At 36.8% G+C, this 15,669-nt stretch overlaps 1 protein-coding gene across 5 annotated transcripts in view; it reads right to left on the minus strand.

Moving 5' to 3' along the window:
• Positions 1-573: 573 nt before the first annotated feature.
• The window catches only part of ANKRD28 (ankyrin repeat domain 28), a gene marked incomplete at its 3' end in the record, with an annotated part of 117,897 nt that continues 102,801 nt past the window's right edge, over positions 574-15,669 (minus strand). For 3 of the 5 annotated variants that reach the window (XM_082279319.1, XM_082279318.1, XM_082279317.1), the window contains 11 exons: positions 15,099-15,300; positions 13,587-13,674; positions 13,069-13,186; positions 12,255-12,474; positions 11,133-11,220; positions 10,953-11,036; positions 10,307-10,452; positions 10,038-10,120; positions 9,817-9,899; positions 7,477-7,568; positions 574-2,324 (listed from right to left, as the gene is read on the minus strand). In XM_082279319.1, the coding sequence (XP_082135445.1) occupies positions 2,038-2,324; positions 7,477-7,568; positions 9,817-9,899; positions 10,038-10,120; positions 10,307-10,452; positions 10,953-11,036; positions 11,133-11,220; positions 12,255-12,474; positions 13,069-13,186; positions 13,587-13,674; positions 15,099-15,300 (1,491 nt within the window). The remainder of the gene's footprint in view (positions 2,325-7,476; positions 7,569-9,816; positions 9,900-10,037; positions 10,121-10,306; positions 10,453-10,952; positions 11,037-11,132; positions 11,221-12,254; positions 12,475-13,068; positions 13,187-13,586; positions 13,675-15,098; positions 15,301-15,669) is intronic. The other 2 variants (XM_082279320.1, XM_082279321.1) reach the window with 2 other exon arrangements.

Consider the following 15,669-nt stretch of genomic DNA (forward strand, 5'->3'; position numbering starts at 1 on the left):
CTCCCACAGAGACGCACACGTGAGAGATTCAGAGGGAAGAGAGAGCACAGAAATCACGACCTCCCTGAAGTTCTCTAACTCTGCTCACAGATAAACAATGAACACAGGCACAAATGGTTAAGAAAGCAATATTTGTAAGGAAGCCTAAAGGAATAACGATGTAACATTTAAAATTACTTTAAGTAGCTCACCTTCACTTTAGAATTAAAATGCTGGCAAAGCCTTCATGAAGATGTTACAGAGTCCAACAGTTCGACAAGAGACCTTGTCATTAATTCTTAGCACATACAGATAAATTATTCATTAGTAGAACTCACAATTGGGTTTTTATTATACTCTGTAAAATATACAGGAATCTTGAAGTACTGAAAGAGTGCAGGTAAATACAGTATTCAAGCAGTCACTATTTCTATGTACATGCTCATTAATTCTTCAAAAACCCCACAAAATTATCAAATAGATCAAAATATTGTCCCATGTATCCACACTTTGTTCAGAAAAGCAGCTGTTAATTTACAATATCAAAGATTTCCAGTTTCAAAATACAAAAAAAGGATAAAAATGAAATTGGAATCAGCTTGTAGTAATTTATTGGTACTTTGCCAGGACATGCAAGGATTCCTTGCATGTACATAAACAAATTCACTTGAAAAGTAACAGTTATAGTTAAAGCAGAACCAAATAAAGTAAATTCATATTTAACAGACAAAACTTCAGCTTACTTATGTCAGTTTTTCATTCTTCAGGCAATTAAAAAAAACACAGTAGTCTGTTATAAATTAACAAAAATATTTGGGCAAGTCTGAACTACATTACAGGGACCTGTTTCTGCTGTTTACTTTCTAAATGGAGCACAACAAAGATACACAGCTCTTCCCACAGACCAGACACTGTACTTTTTTCTCTAATAGGGAAATATACTTTTAAATTCACCTCCCCTCCTCCCTCCCCCCTTTGTAAATCTGGGATTTTAAAAAAAAAAGGTGACAGTGATATACAATTTTAATCTTACACACAAATTTATGATGTAAGGAAGTAGATAAATTACTGAAAAAATCTTTCAGTCACAACAGGGTTATCAAGACATTTCAATTCAATTTTTTATGCAGTTTCATAGTTTCCAAGTTATTCGTGTATTTTTAAATTAAGAAAAGTTCAATCCAAAACCCAAAAGTTAAGAAAAAAAATCTGTAACTGTGCAACAATTACTTCTTCCCTCCCACAACTCCCACCCCTTGCTTCCCTTGTTTATTACACTGTACATTTTTCACCCTGACTTCACCTTGTTAGCTGGTTTAATTTTAGTACTATAAAAGTATGACAGATCATTTTCATTTCACCTAAAAGAAAACGAAAATAAAACTTAAAAGCACATCTGCTTTCTTTCATGGTACATTTAATAGTGTCGGAAGGCTTTCAGATGATTAAAAAAAAATAAAATTCAATATTTAAACCCAAATCTAAGCTTCTTTTCCAGAAGTAATTAAGGTTTGGTTGAAATAACTTCTCAAATAACCTATTCCAGTTTTCACAAAAACGTATTTAATTAAAAAAATCTTTAAGTTATTTGGTCCTTTGGCAATTTGCAGCACAAACAATGCCTACTGTACCAAACTCATTTATTGCCTTCAAAATGGTTTTAGGTTTATTGAGAGTATTTGAATCTAGCATCCTTTGTCTTGTACAATAGTGTTATTCATTTACACCAAATTGGGTGCCCAGTCTGCAGGAATTACTCCCGGCACCAGAAACAGAATGGTAGAATACAGTTAAATAAAACAGTTTTGACATTCTTTATTTTTTTTTTTTTTTGCCATGGATTCCAAGTACTTATTCAAGAATTTATGCTTCTTCTGCAAAATATGCTCTTAAAAATCTTCCTAGAGTCTCACAGATCTTTTTTTTATATGCAACCACAATAAAAAACATCTTCTCAAAGGTGTGTCCTCTTTCTGTATTCAAACAGCAACAGCCTTCTGATAACACAAGTCTGACCTTCCAGCGTGAGGGTTCACTCAGACCTACAAAAAGTATCTTCTAATAGGTCTCAGAATCTGAGTCATTGAGCTCGTCTTCTTCTGTGTAGGGGTAGCCACCTTCCCTGCCAATGTTGTTGAAAGTACAGTAGGAGCTGTGGTCACTCCTCATGATTGGCAAGGAATCAAAGGTGACAGTTTTAGAGGTGTTGGTGTAATGATTAATGGCATTGAAGGTGAGGGAGGGCAATGTGCTGCTCGATGAAACAGGCATCATGGTGGCCAGGATGAGAGCCAGGCAATCGGCCACGTCCTTGTTGGGCGCGCAGGCCAACGCCGGCGTGTAACCTAGAAATCAAGAGAAAACAAAACCTGCATTTAAAATAAAGGCATTGTACAAATTTCTCCAAGTTCATACAATCTTTCAGCTGCAAAAGCATTTTACACTGCTTAGTTCCACACTGTTCGAAAAATTAAAAAGAATGAAATAAATGCATTATCAATTAGTATTTTTAAACTTCTGGTTACAAAAACAATCTTGAAATTAATGGGCTTTGCAAAAAAGATGTAATTGTTTTGTTAAGCACAGCCAAACACTCTTTCTCACTCAGCCAGTGAGAAAAGCCCAGATCTGGAAATGGTGAGGAAGTCACCTGGCTGAAGAGAGACAACTAACAGCAGCCGACAGTAATAGGTGATGGTATTTACTAAAGAGCTACTGCAGAAACTACAGCTCAAATGTTTCTTCATCCAGAGGCTCCACCACAGCTGTTCATCACACACAGTTACTTTAGTAACACTGTGCTCTCTCAGTAACAAGCTGGCTAAAGGATCAGGGCCAGCTAATTGAAAAGGCAGAGTATAAAGTTCAATTAACCTATACTTTATTACAATATTTAATAATATAAATTATAAAGCCAATGCCTAACTTTTATTTCAGGGTACTGATTAAGAAATCCAGAGAAGTTTGAGGAAATGCTAGCTGGGTTAGCAGGCTAGGACTTGCAGAGACACCTCTTGGTTGCCCAACTTGTCCAACCAAACTTCTGCCAGGCATTGCTGCTGTGACAACACCCAAATGCAGGTCTCGGGCTGTGGAATGATTTGAAGTCAGGTCACGTAGCTGTGACATCTCTTCTGGGTTTCTGTGGCTCTAATAATCCTCCAACATTGCTCCTTCTGCAGCTTACCATTCTCTGTGTACTTGCCTCTACTCATTCAATGTCAAGAAAAATGCTTCAAATTCTCCTCAGCGGAGATACGTGCATTGCTCCTGTCTCAGGCTTAACCATTTGCACGGCGCCTGAGGGCGAGTTCTGGCACAGGTCTTGGTGCACCTACAGCACCAAGGGACTGCACTTGGTGGTGCCACTGGCAGCTCTAAAAGCAGGGCAGTCTCCTAAGTACAACCACAGACCACAGCTAATTCTGCTGCCAAGAGCAGGACAAGTTCCCCCTCCCTGGCTCCACCCGGCAGTGTTTGCCCAGGTCACCCTGTGCAGCACCTCTCACTGCGTGGGACAGAAATGCCCACAGTGAGCTCAAAAGGAAGACTCATATTCAGGTACATTCGGGAGTCTGAAGTCCCACACTACCCCCAGTCCACAGCTTAAAGGTGTACAACATCCAAGTAAAAACTACACAAGTAATTTTAAATAATAGATGGCTTTAACGCAAAGTGCATGACAGATTTCTATCCAGACCTTAGGAAGGCAGGGAAAATAGGCAATGCTCATTCTACCAGCAAGTGTTTTAACTACCAAGGAATCATCCTTATTGTAGAAGTAGGTCCAGATCAAGTTTTAGGATAGAGCCCAGGAGCAGTTACTGTATTGTACAATTGCACATAAGTATTAAACCAGTAAGCACATTATGGAAAATATCTGTAGCTAGAAATTTAAGAAAACAGCAAGCAGGGGACAGTCTTGCAGTTGAACTATTACTTGCTCAGGATAGACCTTGTGCTTGATGCTTTGAACAGAGCAAGACAAGAGTCCCTGCCCAAGGGAGCACACAATCCAAGGAAACACAGATAATTCAAGCACAGAACGCACCAGCTGACCATGCGATAGGGCCGTACAGAAGTGCAGCGCAGCAGATGTTTTCATTGTTAGTAAGGTACCACAGCACTTAAACAGCTCAGAGTTAACAGTGACAGTCTGCAGAAGAGATACATTTTGAGAGGATTCAGAAGCAAGGGCCAGAGCTTGCCACACCTGGATCATGACTGCATTTCAGGCATGTAAGGCAGAACAGAGGCTCAGAACTGATACTCAGATGCACACCATTTAATATCTACAGTTGCTGGAGGTTGTATGAAGGTAAGATGACACACAAAATAAGTTTATTCAAGCTGGTCATATTCAACACCATTTCTTTCACTAATGTGACTTGATAAAAGTTCAAAGAAGAAAAACAAGCAGGCATCTGCTATTTTTAAGGCATTTGTTTATTTGTTTGCCCCCTTCCCCCTCCCCCTTTTAAAGACTTCTAGAGTCTTAAATACTCATGTTCCTTCTGGAACAGAGCAACTCAGTTCATAAAAAAAAAGGTCAATGTAAGGATTAAACAAAATACTTGCTTCTGTTAAAAGTTCTCTGTTCTCTAAAAACTGTGTTTGTAATTAATATACAATTGTTGGTCTCGAGCTCCTGGCTTTCATAAGCAGGAATGAAGTAGCACAGTTTTATTCTTGCCTTAGACATAGCAAGATGAAGTAACTGCTTACACCACGAAAGACTGACATCTGTGTCCTCCACCATATTAACTTACATTAACTCCACTATATCAATTCAAATTTGTAAGAACAAATTGTAATTTTATGTCACTTAACTGCAGAGTGATAATTCATAAGTTAGAGAAACAAAAGATATAAATACTTGATATTTCCTTTGAAGATGATGTTGGTAAATGAACTGACTCCATTGAAATACTCTTCACTCAGCTCCCTGTAATGGTCCTCACAATATGCACTTGTAACTGCATAAGCCTTCACACAACAGTAACAACAAAATATTTACTATCTTCATTTGTAAGTGGGGCAATAGAAGCAGAGTGAGGTGGGGCAGCCTCCTTGCACAACAGAAAAATAGAATCTGTGTGATGGACACTGACTTAAGGCTGGGGCTCCCCCTGCCCAAATGCAGAGCTGCTTCTTCCCTGGGGCTTGAAAGTTTCAAGGAAGGCATCTACAGGAAAATCAGAAGGTTGTTAATGTGGTCAGTGCAATGAGAGTTCTCAAGATCAACTGAATGAAGTGTTAACACTGGGAAAGAGATGAGAGTCTGAGGCACAATTTATCTTGCAAGCACTTACAGAAAAATTCCTTCCAGAAAACTGGACATCTCCAATATAAACTAAAATACAACTTAAATAGTCAGGAAAAAAAGCAGTACAAAACAAACAAAAAAAAAATTGAAAAGTTGGTTGAGTGACAAAATAAAACTTCATATGGTGTCAGTAATTTATTTTAAGACAGGCAAATTTACATTAAGAATGTCCAATTCAACAGAATTTTAGTAGATGAAGGTGATGGCAGTTTCATCACGACTGGTGTGGAAATATGGGAAAACAACTGAAATCTGAGTAAGAACTGAGACAGAGCTGAGAATGAACCCTGAACACAACTGCTTTGGGGAAGTATACTGGAGAGTTAATTTGCTGTTCCAGCTGCATTTAATTTTTTAAGAACCAAGAGGATTAAATTTTTTCTACAGACATTAGTTCTTAAACAAAAACGATCTCACCACATTAAGAGATGCTCTGTAACAAAAACAGTATGACTTCAAATCTAGAGTTTTAAAAATCTTATAAACTATATAAACTGAAATGCAGGTAACTGGACTGATGCTGGTTTTTTTCAAAGCTCATGTTTTTCAAAAATGATCTATAGCTCAGAGAGAGCAGCAGAGGACTCAATTTATACAGCTATAGATACAAATAGAGACTGCTTGCAAAAAGTCAATGTAGCTTTTACAGAAAGGGACAAATTCAAAGACAAAAAGTTGATCATTGCTCCGTAACAGCTGAGGCTCTGCTGGTTGCATGTTCCATATATCAAGACAGACTTCCCTGTAAAACACTAGAACTTTCTAAAACTAAAACTAAACTGCTGTATCATCTAATTCTGTATGAAATGCTAATCTTGTGTGGCAGATCACTGAATTTATCTGGACTAGGATAAAGTAAGATCAGTATTGTGATCCAAAATATTCCAGTGCCTATTTCTCCAGTCAGAAAAAGAATTCATTGTGAATATCCTCAAGGCTGCTTAAAATTTTGTAAACAAAGCAATTGCTATTAGGAAGAACCACAGTGACGAAAAATATTGGATAGCGCTCAGTGTTACTTTAAAATTTAAAATATGAGCAGAATTAAAAAAAAGATTTTTAGATCCCCAGGCTGCCAGGGTACTTTGACATGAATGTATTTCCTAATGTTTTCCTTTGTTATGTCAAAGATCCATCCTAACAAGGGACTGATGGGCTGCCTATGAGAAGGCAAATGTCTCCAGCCAGCATACATGTGATGAGAAACAAAAATAAAAAAGATATGTTTTCCAATCTTTTCATTTTAGGGAGTTGCTTTTAGTACTTACTCTTGTGCCCTATTTTAGGCAAGGAATGATCTTTAAGTCACCCATGTCACTTTAAGCAGTGTAATTTGAGAAACACATAGAGAAAGTCACAGTGAACATCAAGAGAGGAAAAACTTTCCAAAGTGGAAATAGAATTAGAATTATTAATTAGGCACATCACTTTTGGAGTTAAAAAACAACACAACAAACCCAAATAAACAAAGCCAAAAAGCAAACAATCCAAGGCCATTCCCTCACCCCTCCCCAAATCCCAGCTACTGCTTTCATGGCATGAGAGACGGAGCCTTACACTTTCAAAAGCACAGCTTCTAAGAACCACAGACGTCTTACATGAAAATATGCAAATTCGTCAGTAAATCTAATTTTCTTTTGTTCTTACAAGATGCAGGATTTATTCTTGTAATAAAGCAGTTACTTCTTCTTACTTCCATGTGCCAAAAAACTGAAGAGCCAGAAGCTTGAGAAAAGTAACTGAGAGCTGTAAATCATACTAGCTTTTAAAAGCTAACACTGATACACCTACTGTGACAAAACGAATAGCAATTCAATCTAGCTTCTTAACAGCTGAAAGTTATATTTTACTTTGAGCATTATGTTTTTCTGACCATTTTTGGTATGCCAAAGCTACTGCATTTATAGGTGCATCATAAAACTACTTTTATAGTGCATCATAAAACTACAAATGCAAACCAAACATTTCTGTGCCGTGACCTGCATCGTTCTTAAAGCTTTCACTCTCTCTACACTTCTGCTGCTTTGCTAAAATGGTTCACCACCAACGCCTTTTTTTCTAAGGGCGACCTACTGGAAGGCTCATCTGAAGTTTCCACAGTTATTGCTTTTCAGGGAGTTGAGTTTAGAACCACAGTTCCTTACAGGGAAACAAAGTTAGATTTTTCTTACCATTTTCATCTACAGCAAGTACACTTGCTCCCTTCCCTAAAAGCTCTTGAACTACAACCGTTAGTCCATTTCGAGCAGCAACATGCAGAGGTCTGTGAAGACAAGCAAACTCATATATAAACCTTAGAACAAGTCAGTAAGTACGATAGGTAGCTTGCATCTAGTTAAATGTAATACTTAAATTTCTATGTTATTTATACATTATATAAATACTGTAGATGTAATAACTAAGATAGGAAACTCAGCAAATCTCTTGTCTTATTGCAAAGACACTCTACCAATTGTGAACTTTCTTCTTTCCATGGCAGCACACAGTGACGAAGCAGCTGCTAGTAAAGATGTGCATGCTTATGGACTTTATCATGTTAAAAAGTCAGAAACAGTTGGCACCCTACTGTTGATAAATCCCCCACTCAACCGATGTAACAGATACTGTCACATCTGAGAGATACTGCATATCACTGCCATCAGTCACTGCAGTTCTAACAGCAGAATGGCAGTCGTTTGCTACTGCATGTAAATGCCCATAAGAAATGCAGAAGCACTTCATCAATCTGCCTTCTAGAAACCACCCTATTCCACTGTGATTAGAGATGAAAAAATATCTCATAGTATAATGCATGAAGCAAGAAACGCAGTTTACTTTTCAAAGCCTCAAACTACTAGGTATGTATCAATTTTGTGTTGACTTGCTCTATAAAGGAAAGTGTAGCTTTATCTTAAATATTCTAATGGTATCTTTTTCAAATGCAACAGTTTTTCAAAACTGGCTTAAATAAAACCTTACCATCACTCAGCCGGAAACAGAATATTCAGCTTACTTCCCTTCTGCTTTATATTGCTCTTCATTCATTCTAAGTTTCCTAAAGTTGTTTGAATTAACTATAAGCTATATTTTGAGTTGGAAACAAATGCCTTTCTTAGATATCAGAAATGCAAAAGATACAAACAAGAGCAGCTGTACCTATGGTGTTTACATTAAAGTATTAAAAATTCAAGAACTACCACACCCCACAGATATACTGAAAAGTGTACTGTAATTAAAATAATTTTAATATAGAGACCAACAATTTTAATGCTTATCTTGCGACAAAGAAGGACTTTGTTTAAGCTGTTCAGAAAGTCAACTTAATTATTAAACATTTGCTAAAGCAGTAATATTTTAAACAACTGTTAAAACCTTGCAATTTATATAAACACTTCATGGAGGTGCAAATGTGTACCTATTTTATCCCATGACATCTCTTGATCAGACTATTTGAGCCAAGGCACGTGGGTGGAATTACATGAGCCTGTGGTAGCATACTTTCCCACAACTGTTCTCATCTCATTTTTGCTTTTCCTTCTCTCAAGACATCCTTGCTTCAAGCCAAAAAGGAGGCAATCAATCCTTTCCTACTTTCTGGTTATTTCATGCTGCCTGAGGTACGCCATGGTGAGCAGCAAAAGCAAAGGAAGAATTCTTACTATTTTAACTCCTTAATTCAAGCAGATCTCAGGGAATACTTGGAAGCACTGTAAGAGTGAATATGGCAAGATTCCAGAAGGGCTGTAAGGCCAGAATAATATGTGAGTTGCTTACAAGTTCCAGTGTAAGGGTTTTTTGGTTTTTTCTTTTTCCTAAATGGTCTGTGATTGCAATACTACAGCAGTCTAATAATTCATTGTGCATAACTCAGCTACACATTGTGTGTCAAGTACTGCCTGTAACACAAATGCATTCTCTAAAAGGAAAAAAATGCAGAAGAGTCATTTTAGTAACCCATCCTGATTGGTATGACATACCATACGTTTCTAAGGTTTCCTTCTGATCTGGGCTAACCAAGTACGTTTAATGAGAGAAGATCTTCAGGAAGGTTTAAGAATAGTGTATTCTCCACGATATTTAATAGGAAATAATGTTTCATCCTCGAAACATGAAACAGAAAGCATGCTGAAGAATAAAAGCACACTTCAGGCAGTTCTTTTTAAAAGTAGTTATCTTTGAAGACCAAGTCTTAGTTTGCCTCAAGTTGTTAAATAAATTGATTTTTAATTGAAAAACTGGATAATTTTTAAAATGGAAAAATCTTGGCTTACAGGAAATCTCAGAGGATTGCAGTAACTCCACACAGGAATCCCAATAATGTAAGTTTTATTTATCATCCCATTCACCCGCTAGAAACAAAATATTTAGAGCTTTAAATAGGAGCAAAACACCATTTCAATTCCAAGTTGGTTCAACTCTTGGTACCTATTAACAATGAATTTGAAAAAAAAAATTCTGAAAAATATTCCTCTTTATGAGCAAGATACACACCAAGAGCTCATCTTTCAAATACCCTCACTGCTGATACGTACGTTTGCAAGGCTGCATTGGTGGCATTGATGAGGTTTCTATCCGTAATCTTCTCCAGTATTAACAAGGCACTAGTTTCATGACCCTTAACACAGAACAAACATCTGTCACACACCAAATATTCTTCACTAATTGCTTTGAGTGTTTTTTCAAAGTAACAGTACTTTCAAACAGTGCTTGATAACACAAAGCTCAGCACTGATAAGTCAGACCATGCACACACCTTGCTGCAAGCCAAATGGAGTGCTGTGTTCTTAGAACTGTCTTGCAAAGTCAGATCAGCCTTAGCACTGCTAACCAGCACCTCTGGGGAAATAAAGACTTGTATTAACTGAAAGCATATTGCTTACAATCTAAATGGCTCACATTTGTGAAAAATGAAAATAGAATTTTGACAAAAATATATTCACAGGAATGTTAATGATAAGGCTACTTCACCCACAGTAAGATCAATAAAGCTAAGAGCAGAAATAGATAAAGCTTTCTCTTTACCAACTGTATTCGTCTGTCCATTTTCTGCAGCCATCATTAAAGGTGTTTTCCCAGAAGAATCTACAGCATTTACTTGAGCACTGTGACCAAGCAGAAGCTGTAGACACTCAACGTGATCTGTAAAAGCTGCTGCATGCAGAGGAGTTCTACAACAGATCAAAAGACAATATGGCCATGTTCAGCCATGTTTTCTGCTGTATTCAAAGGGGCATCCCTGGCTGTGATCCTACAAATAAAGAAGACTGGGCAGTCTCTCCCACTGATCCTTTGCAATCAGTATTTCTGGAGTTGTGACTGCTGCCTTTCTCGTTTAAAATAACTCCACCCCCATAGTTTATAATAGAAATACAATTTGATTCAGAAAAAATAAAAGATGCATAAAACTCTATCCACAAAGGGATAAAATTTAAAACATGCTCTAACTTGCCTATATAATAAAAAGCCAATTCAAGTTTACTGAATCAGAACAGGATTTTAAAAATCAAAAATTTATTTCTAGCACAGAATATAAAAAAACCTTCAAAGAATAAAACCAGGGGAATGAGGAATTAACATAAGCAGCAAATACAAAACCCCAAATAACTGAAGAGTTTAGCACAGCCACTGTATGACATTACAAACATTCTTTCTGCATTTACACTCTTACCTTCCTTTTGAATCTGTGGAATTGACAATACCAGCACCTAGTGTATCAATTAACATTTCTGCAGCACCTTCATTGTCATTTATCCTATAATGAATTAAACAGACTGTTATTTACAGAATGATAAATCTTTTGTTAAATACAGCAATGAAATTTATGAAGAATAATTTTGCACTTCCTTACACAGCACAATGCAAGGGACTGAAAGAACTTCCTTCCATTTTCTGAAAAACTTCCTGTTCCAGGAGCAGCTCTACACAACTGTCGTGACCTAAAGCAAATGTAAAAGTTAGGTATTGAAAAGAAAGGAAAGGGTTTAACTATGGTTTACAATGAAAAATATGCATCTAAATTAGATTAAGCAGTATTGTATTTGAAAGTTTCAAAGAAAGGCTAGTTATATTCAACAGGGCTACATTTAGGAACCAATACATTCTTAGAATCCTGAAAATCAAACTGACATGTAACACTCTAAACTTTATGAAGTTAGAAGGTAGGTATCTCATGCTGTCTGAAGAACATCTAAAACACTTTAATTCTGTGTGGAGGAAACACCTCCCCATTTCAAATTCTTCTGTACACTCACCACTTTGTCTACATGAAAACAACTGCACCATTTAAAGTTTATTTTTGTTCCACATTTAGTTGAAATTATCACCCAGTTCAGCTCAGCAGTTATTCACTTAATAATAAAAGGTAAAATGAAGGTCTAATCTCTTTACTTCTTGTTTTTTTCTTTATCATGTCACTCAGGGATGAAATAAAAAACAACCTCTGCTACATTCTAAATGAACACACAGAACAAAATCTTTAGCAAAGGAACTGAATGATTTTTCTACATTTTAAGGCCTCCCTCACTCTCAAACCCATGAAATGATCAGTTAAGAATAAACAAAATTCTTATTGAATCACTTTTTTATACTTGAGTTTCTTATGCCTACCATAGTTGATATGAAGCAAGTTTAAGGACAGATTTAATCTGAAACCATTCCTCCCTATGAAGGTTATTTTTATGGGATGTGTGGCACATTTCTATTCAAAGGTACCATGCTGACTTTCTTTAAAGACTCCTTGAGGCATAAAACTAGGGCAGTATATGAAAAAAAAGTAGGACAAAAGTAAACATCTCTTATTATGTATTAGATGTTAATACATTTCTCTTCAAGACATTGTGTCTGTCACTTTCTCTCATTCACTGAAACAAACTGAAAGAGGGCAGACTTTATATGTTGCTTTTGTGAGTATTAATAACTTCTACCCCAATATCAACAAACAGATTTAGAGCTGTATTTGAATGCATTTTACCATTATAGCAGGCCCAGTGCAGTGATGTATAGCCGTGATTGTCTGCCATTGCAGGTGCTGCATCCACAGAAGTAGCTGACTGCAGGAGAGCTCCCAGAACACCTATATGGCCACACGCAGCTGACAAGTGGATGGGGGTCCGTCCCCTACAGTCTCGTAGTAAGGACTTAGCACCATGTTGAAGCAAAGCTTCCACACATTCCTCATGCCCAGTAACTGCCTGTGAGAGGGAGACAGGAAAGGGCTAGTTTGAAAATATTCATGTATATAAGCCAAGGTGTAGAACTCAAGCAAGCAAACCTCAGGTAAATTCTTCCATTTTTAAGGCATAACAAAATAAGCATAATAAGTTATTTTTGCTTCTGAAATCAGCCATTCTCTTGGGAAAATAGAAATGTATTGTAATACTGATAACAGAATATTTTCTTGGAATAACACTGAATAAACTACTAATCTCTAGGGCTCATTCAACTGTCTTATCTGGCAGACACTATAAACAAAATACTTGGCATGTGGCTTGCATCATGCTTTTCTTCCTCCCATTAACACTACCTCCCCTGAACAAAAAGCTTACTCTAGGACCTCTCCAGTCAACATTTTACAGCAAGATTAGGAGGTTCTAGAAATCCAAAGGAATTCTGAGGGTAGGTAGTAAACAGGCAGAAGCCATCTTTTCAATGCAACTAAAAATACAATTAAAAATTAAAATGGCAAGATGGGAATAATGAGAAATTCATTAACACTACATATGAAGTCTTTATTTGAAATTAGCATGTAGGAAAATGGAAAGGAAAGAAAGGGAATAATCTCTTACCCCTCTATGTAATGCTGTTCTTCCCCACTTATCTTTGGCATCTACATTTGCTCCTTTGTTAAGGAGTGAATAAACGCAGTCGGTGTGCCCATTGAGAACTGACAACATCAAAGGAGTCCTAAGCAGAGACAGAAATGAAGTGGATATTTACATTTGGAAATTTAACAGACTAGCACTCAGCTCAAGTATAACAACTGCTATCCTTCCAGGCAACACTGTTAAGATTTACATCATCAATGACCTTCCACTCATTTGCTTTTTAGATTCCAGAAAACAAATTAACACCCCCAATTCAGAAGTCCTGATTAAGTAACTAGAATTCATTTTCTCAGTATTTGGGCAGTAAGACACATTTTAGTTTTCTTCCAACTGACAAGAACATTTTTCACTCCCAACTTTTGTTTATTGCAATAATCTCCTTTTAAATTAAGTTAAAAATAACTACTGTAAAATACTTGGTTTTTTCTTTTATGAAATGCAATATCTTGTGTAGAACAGAATGTCCATCACAAACTCACTGTCCATTTCCATCTTGAATATCCACTGCATTCTGTGGTTCTGCATTTCCTATCAATAGCCGCAAACATTCTGAATGACCATTTGTAGCTGTAAAACATTATAAAAATATGGGGTTTACATTAATTGCCTTTGAGGAGAGAGTTCAAACAGGATGGCAACCTGCTCAGACTAAAACCCATTAGCCTGAAAACCCACCGTACAGCTGGACCATTGTTATAACTTTAATTAAAATATGAACAATAGAAAATCATTTCAGAAATCAGGTATTCTCAACTACAGTGTTAGAAGCAACTGATTCCAACTATCAATTGCCAGCAGATTTTTTTTTTTTTTACATATAAATGAAGTTGCACATATTAAAAGTAATTGGAATATATGCTTATCCAACATACACAAGAAGGAACATTTCAGTATAGGAATTAGCATAATTTTTGCCTGTTTTAAGGCACAGGTAAACACATACCTAGCAAATCATAGTCAGATTTTATTAGCAAGTGTAGCATGTACATAGTTATAAAATAATAATGGAAATCACATTTAGAAAGGGGAAGGAAATGTAACGCATAGATGTAATAAACCAAGCAGTTTAAAAAATGGAAAAAGAACTAACAGAAAATTGAGAAATCTCATTTAAATGCAACTCATGAAAGATAAATGATTGCTTCTTGGAAGCGAAATTATTTCTGACCTACAGCTGCAATATTCAGCCCACAAAAGCACAGCAACAGTTCATGTTTCTGTAGCTGACAGACATGCTAACACAAGTTAGGAAAGCTAAATCAAATAGAAGAATGCAGCTTGTGCTCATGGACAACAAATTAAGTGGTTAGAATGACGGTGTTTTGTACATAATGCTCTTTTTAACTGCAGCACTTCTGTAACACCATTACTATAAATGCCAAATTTAATAAGACTGTTTTCAATATGAGATAAAAATAAGACTGTAGTGTGGATTCTAGACTCAGAGAAAGGCAGGCCTAGAGATGTTTTCTAGGAAAGTCAGCAAGAAAATACTGCAAAGGATTGCTGTTATTTTGAAAATGCTCAGGAGTCCTTTAAATCCTTGGAAAAAAATCAAAGTAAGTTTTCATGTCTCCTCTCAAACTGTCAAAATTCTCCAAGACTCCAGTAATTTTTAGAAGTATTTTACTGCCAAGACAGGCAATTTGCCTATCTAAATTTGGCCCTGCAGTTTGGGCTGCATGAAAGACGAGGAGAGAAGCAGGGACATGTCACTTGACACCTGTCAGCACAGCCAGCTGTATGGACAAGGACAATGCACCCTTCCAGAGGGAAGTGTGGAACAGCACTCCTCGGGCTCAGCTGGTTTATTGGATTAATACTGGTTCCTGTCTGCAACTCTTTTGCTACACCTTTCTCAGCACAGCATACACCTTAAAAGTCATCCTCTATTCCTAAATATTATTTCTTAGAACATTAGTGACAGAGACTTCTAAACAGATTATCCACTTCAAACCCCAAAATTTTAGAGGTTAGTGGCTAGCACATACCTGCAGCATGAATTGGGGTCCTCTTTACAACATAATCTTTCACCAAGATTGATGCTCCCTGATTAATGAGCACATCTACACATTCCACGTGTCCCTTAAAGGCAGCAAGATCCAGTGGTGTCCTTCCATTGTTATTCCTCACATCAAGGTCCAGCAGTGACTGTACCAGCACTTCCAGAGCTTGATGGTGGCCATGATAGGCCTACAAGAATAAGAAAATCCTTCAATTTTCCCATCCTTAGCATTTTTCCGTTTCTTGCCAGAACTACATAAATGAAATTGTAAAGACACTATTCTTATTTTAGCATGTAGAAGAGCAACTGATGCAGCACATAAGTAGTTACAACAGTTACGACTAATTAAAAAAACTCCACAATTTCAGCAAGAGGGTTGGTGGGTTTTTTCTATTTTATCCTTTCAGTTAGCAACTGCAACTACTCTCAGAAAATCATCTGTCTTCAATCTGCATAAAGAACAGTATTTTGACTACTGCACGTTTCATTGCTCTATGTTGTAGTTACATCATCCTCAGATTATTTCAAGTGAGGAACACAGGCAAACTTAAGTAATT

This window comes from Coloeus monedula, assembly GCF_965178545.1.
Source record: "Coloeus monedula genome assembly, chromosome: 1".
In the NCBI taxonomy this organism is placed as follows: domain Eukaryota; kingdom Metazoa; phylum Chordata; class Aves; order Passeriformes; family Corvidae; genus Coloeus; species Coloeus monedula.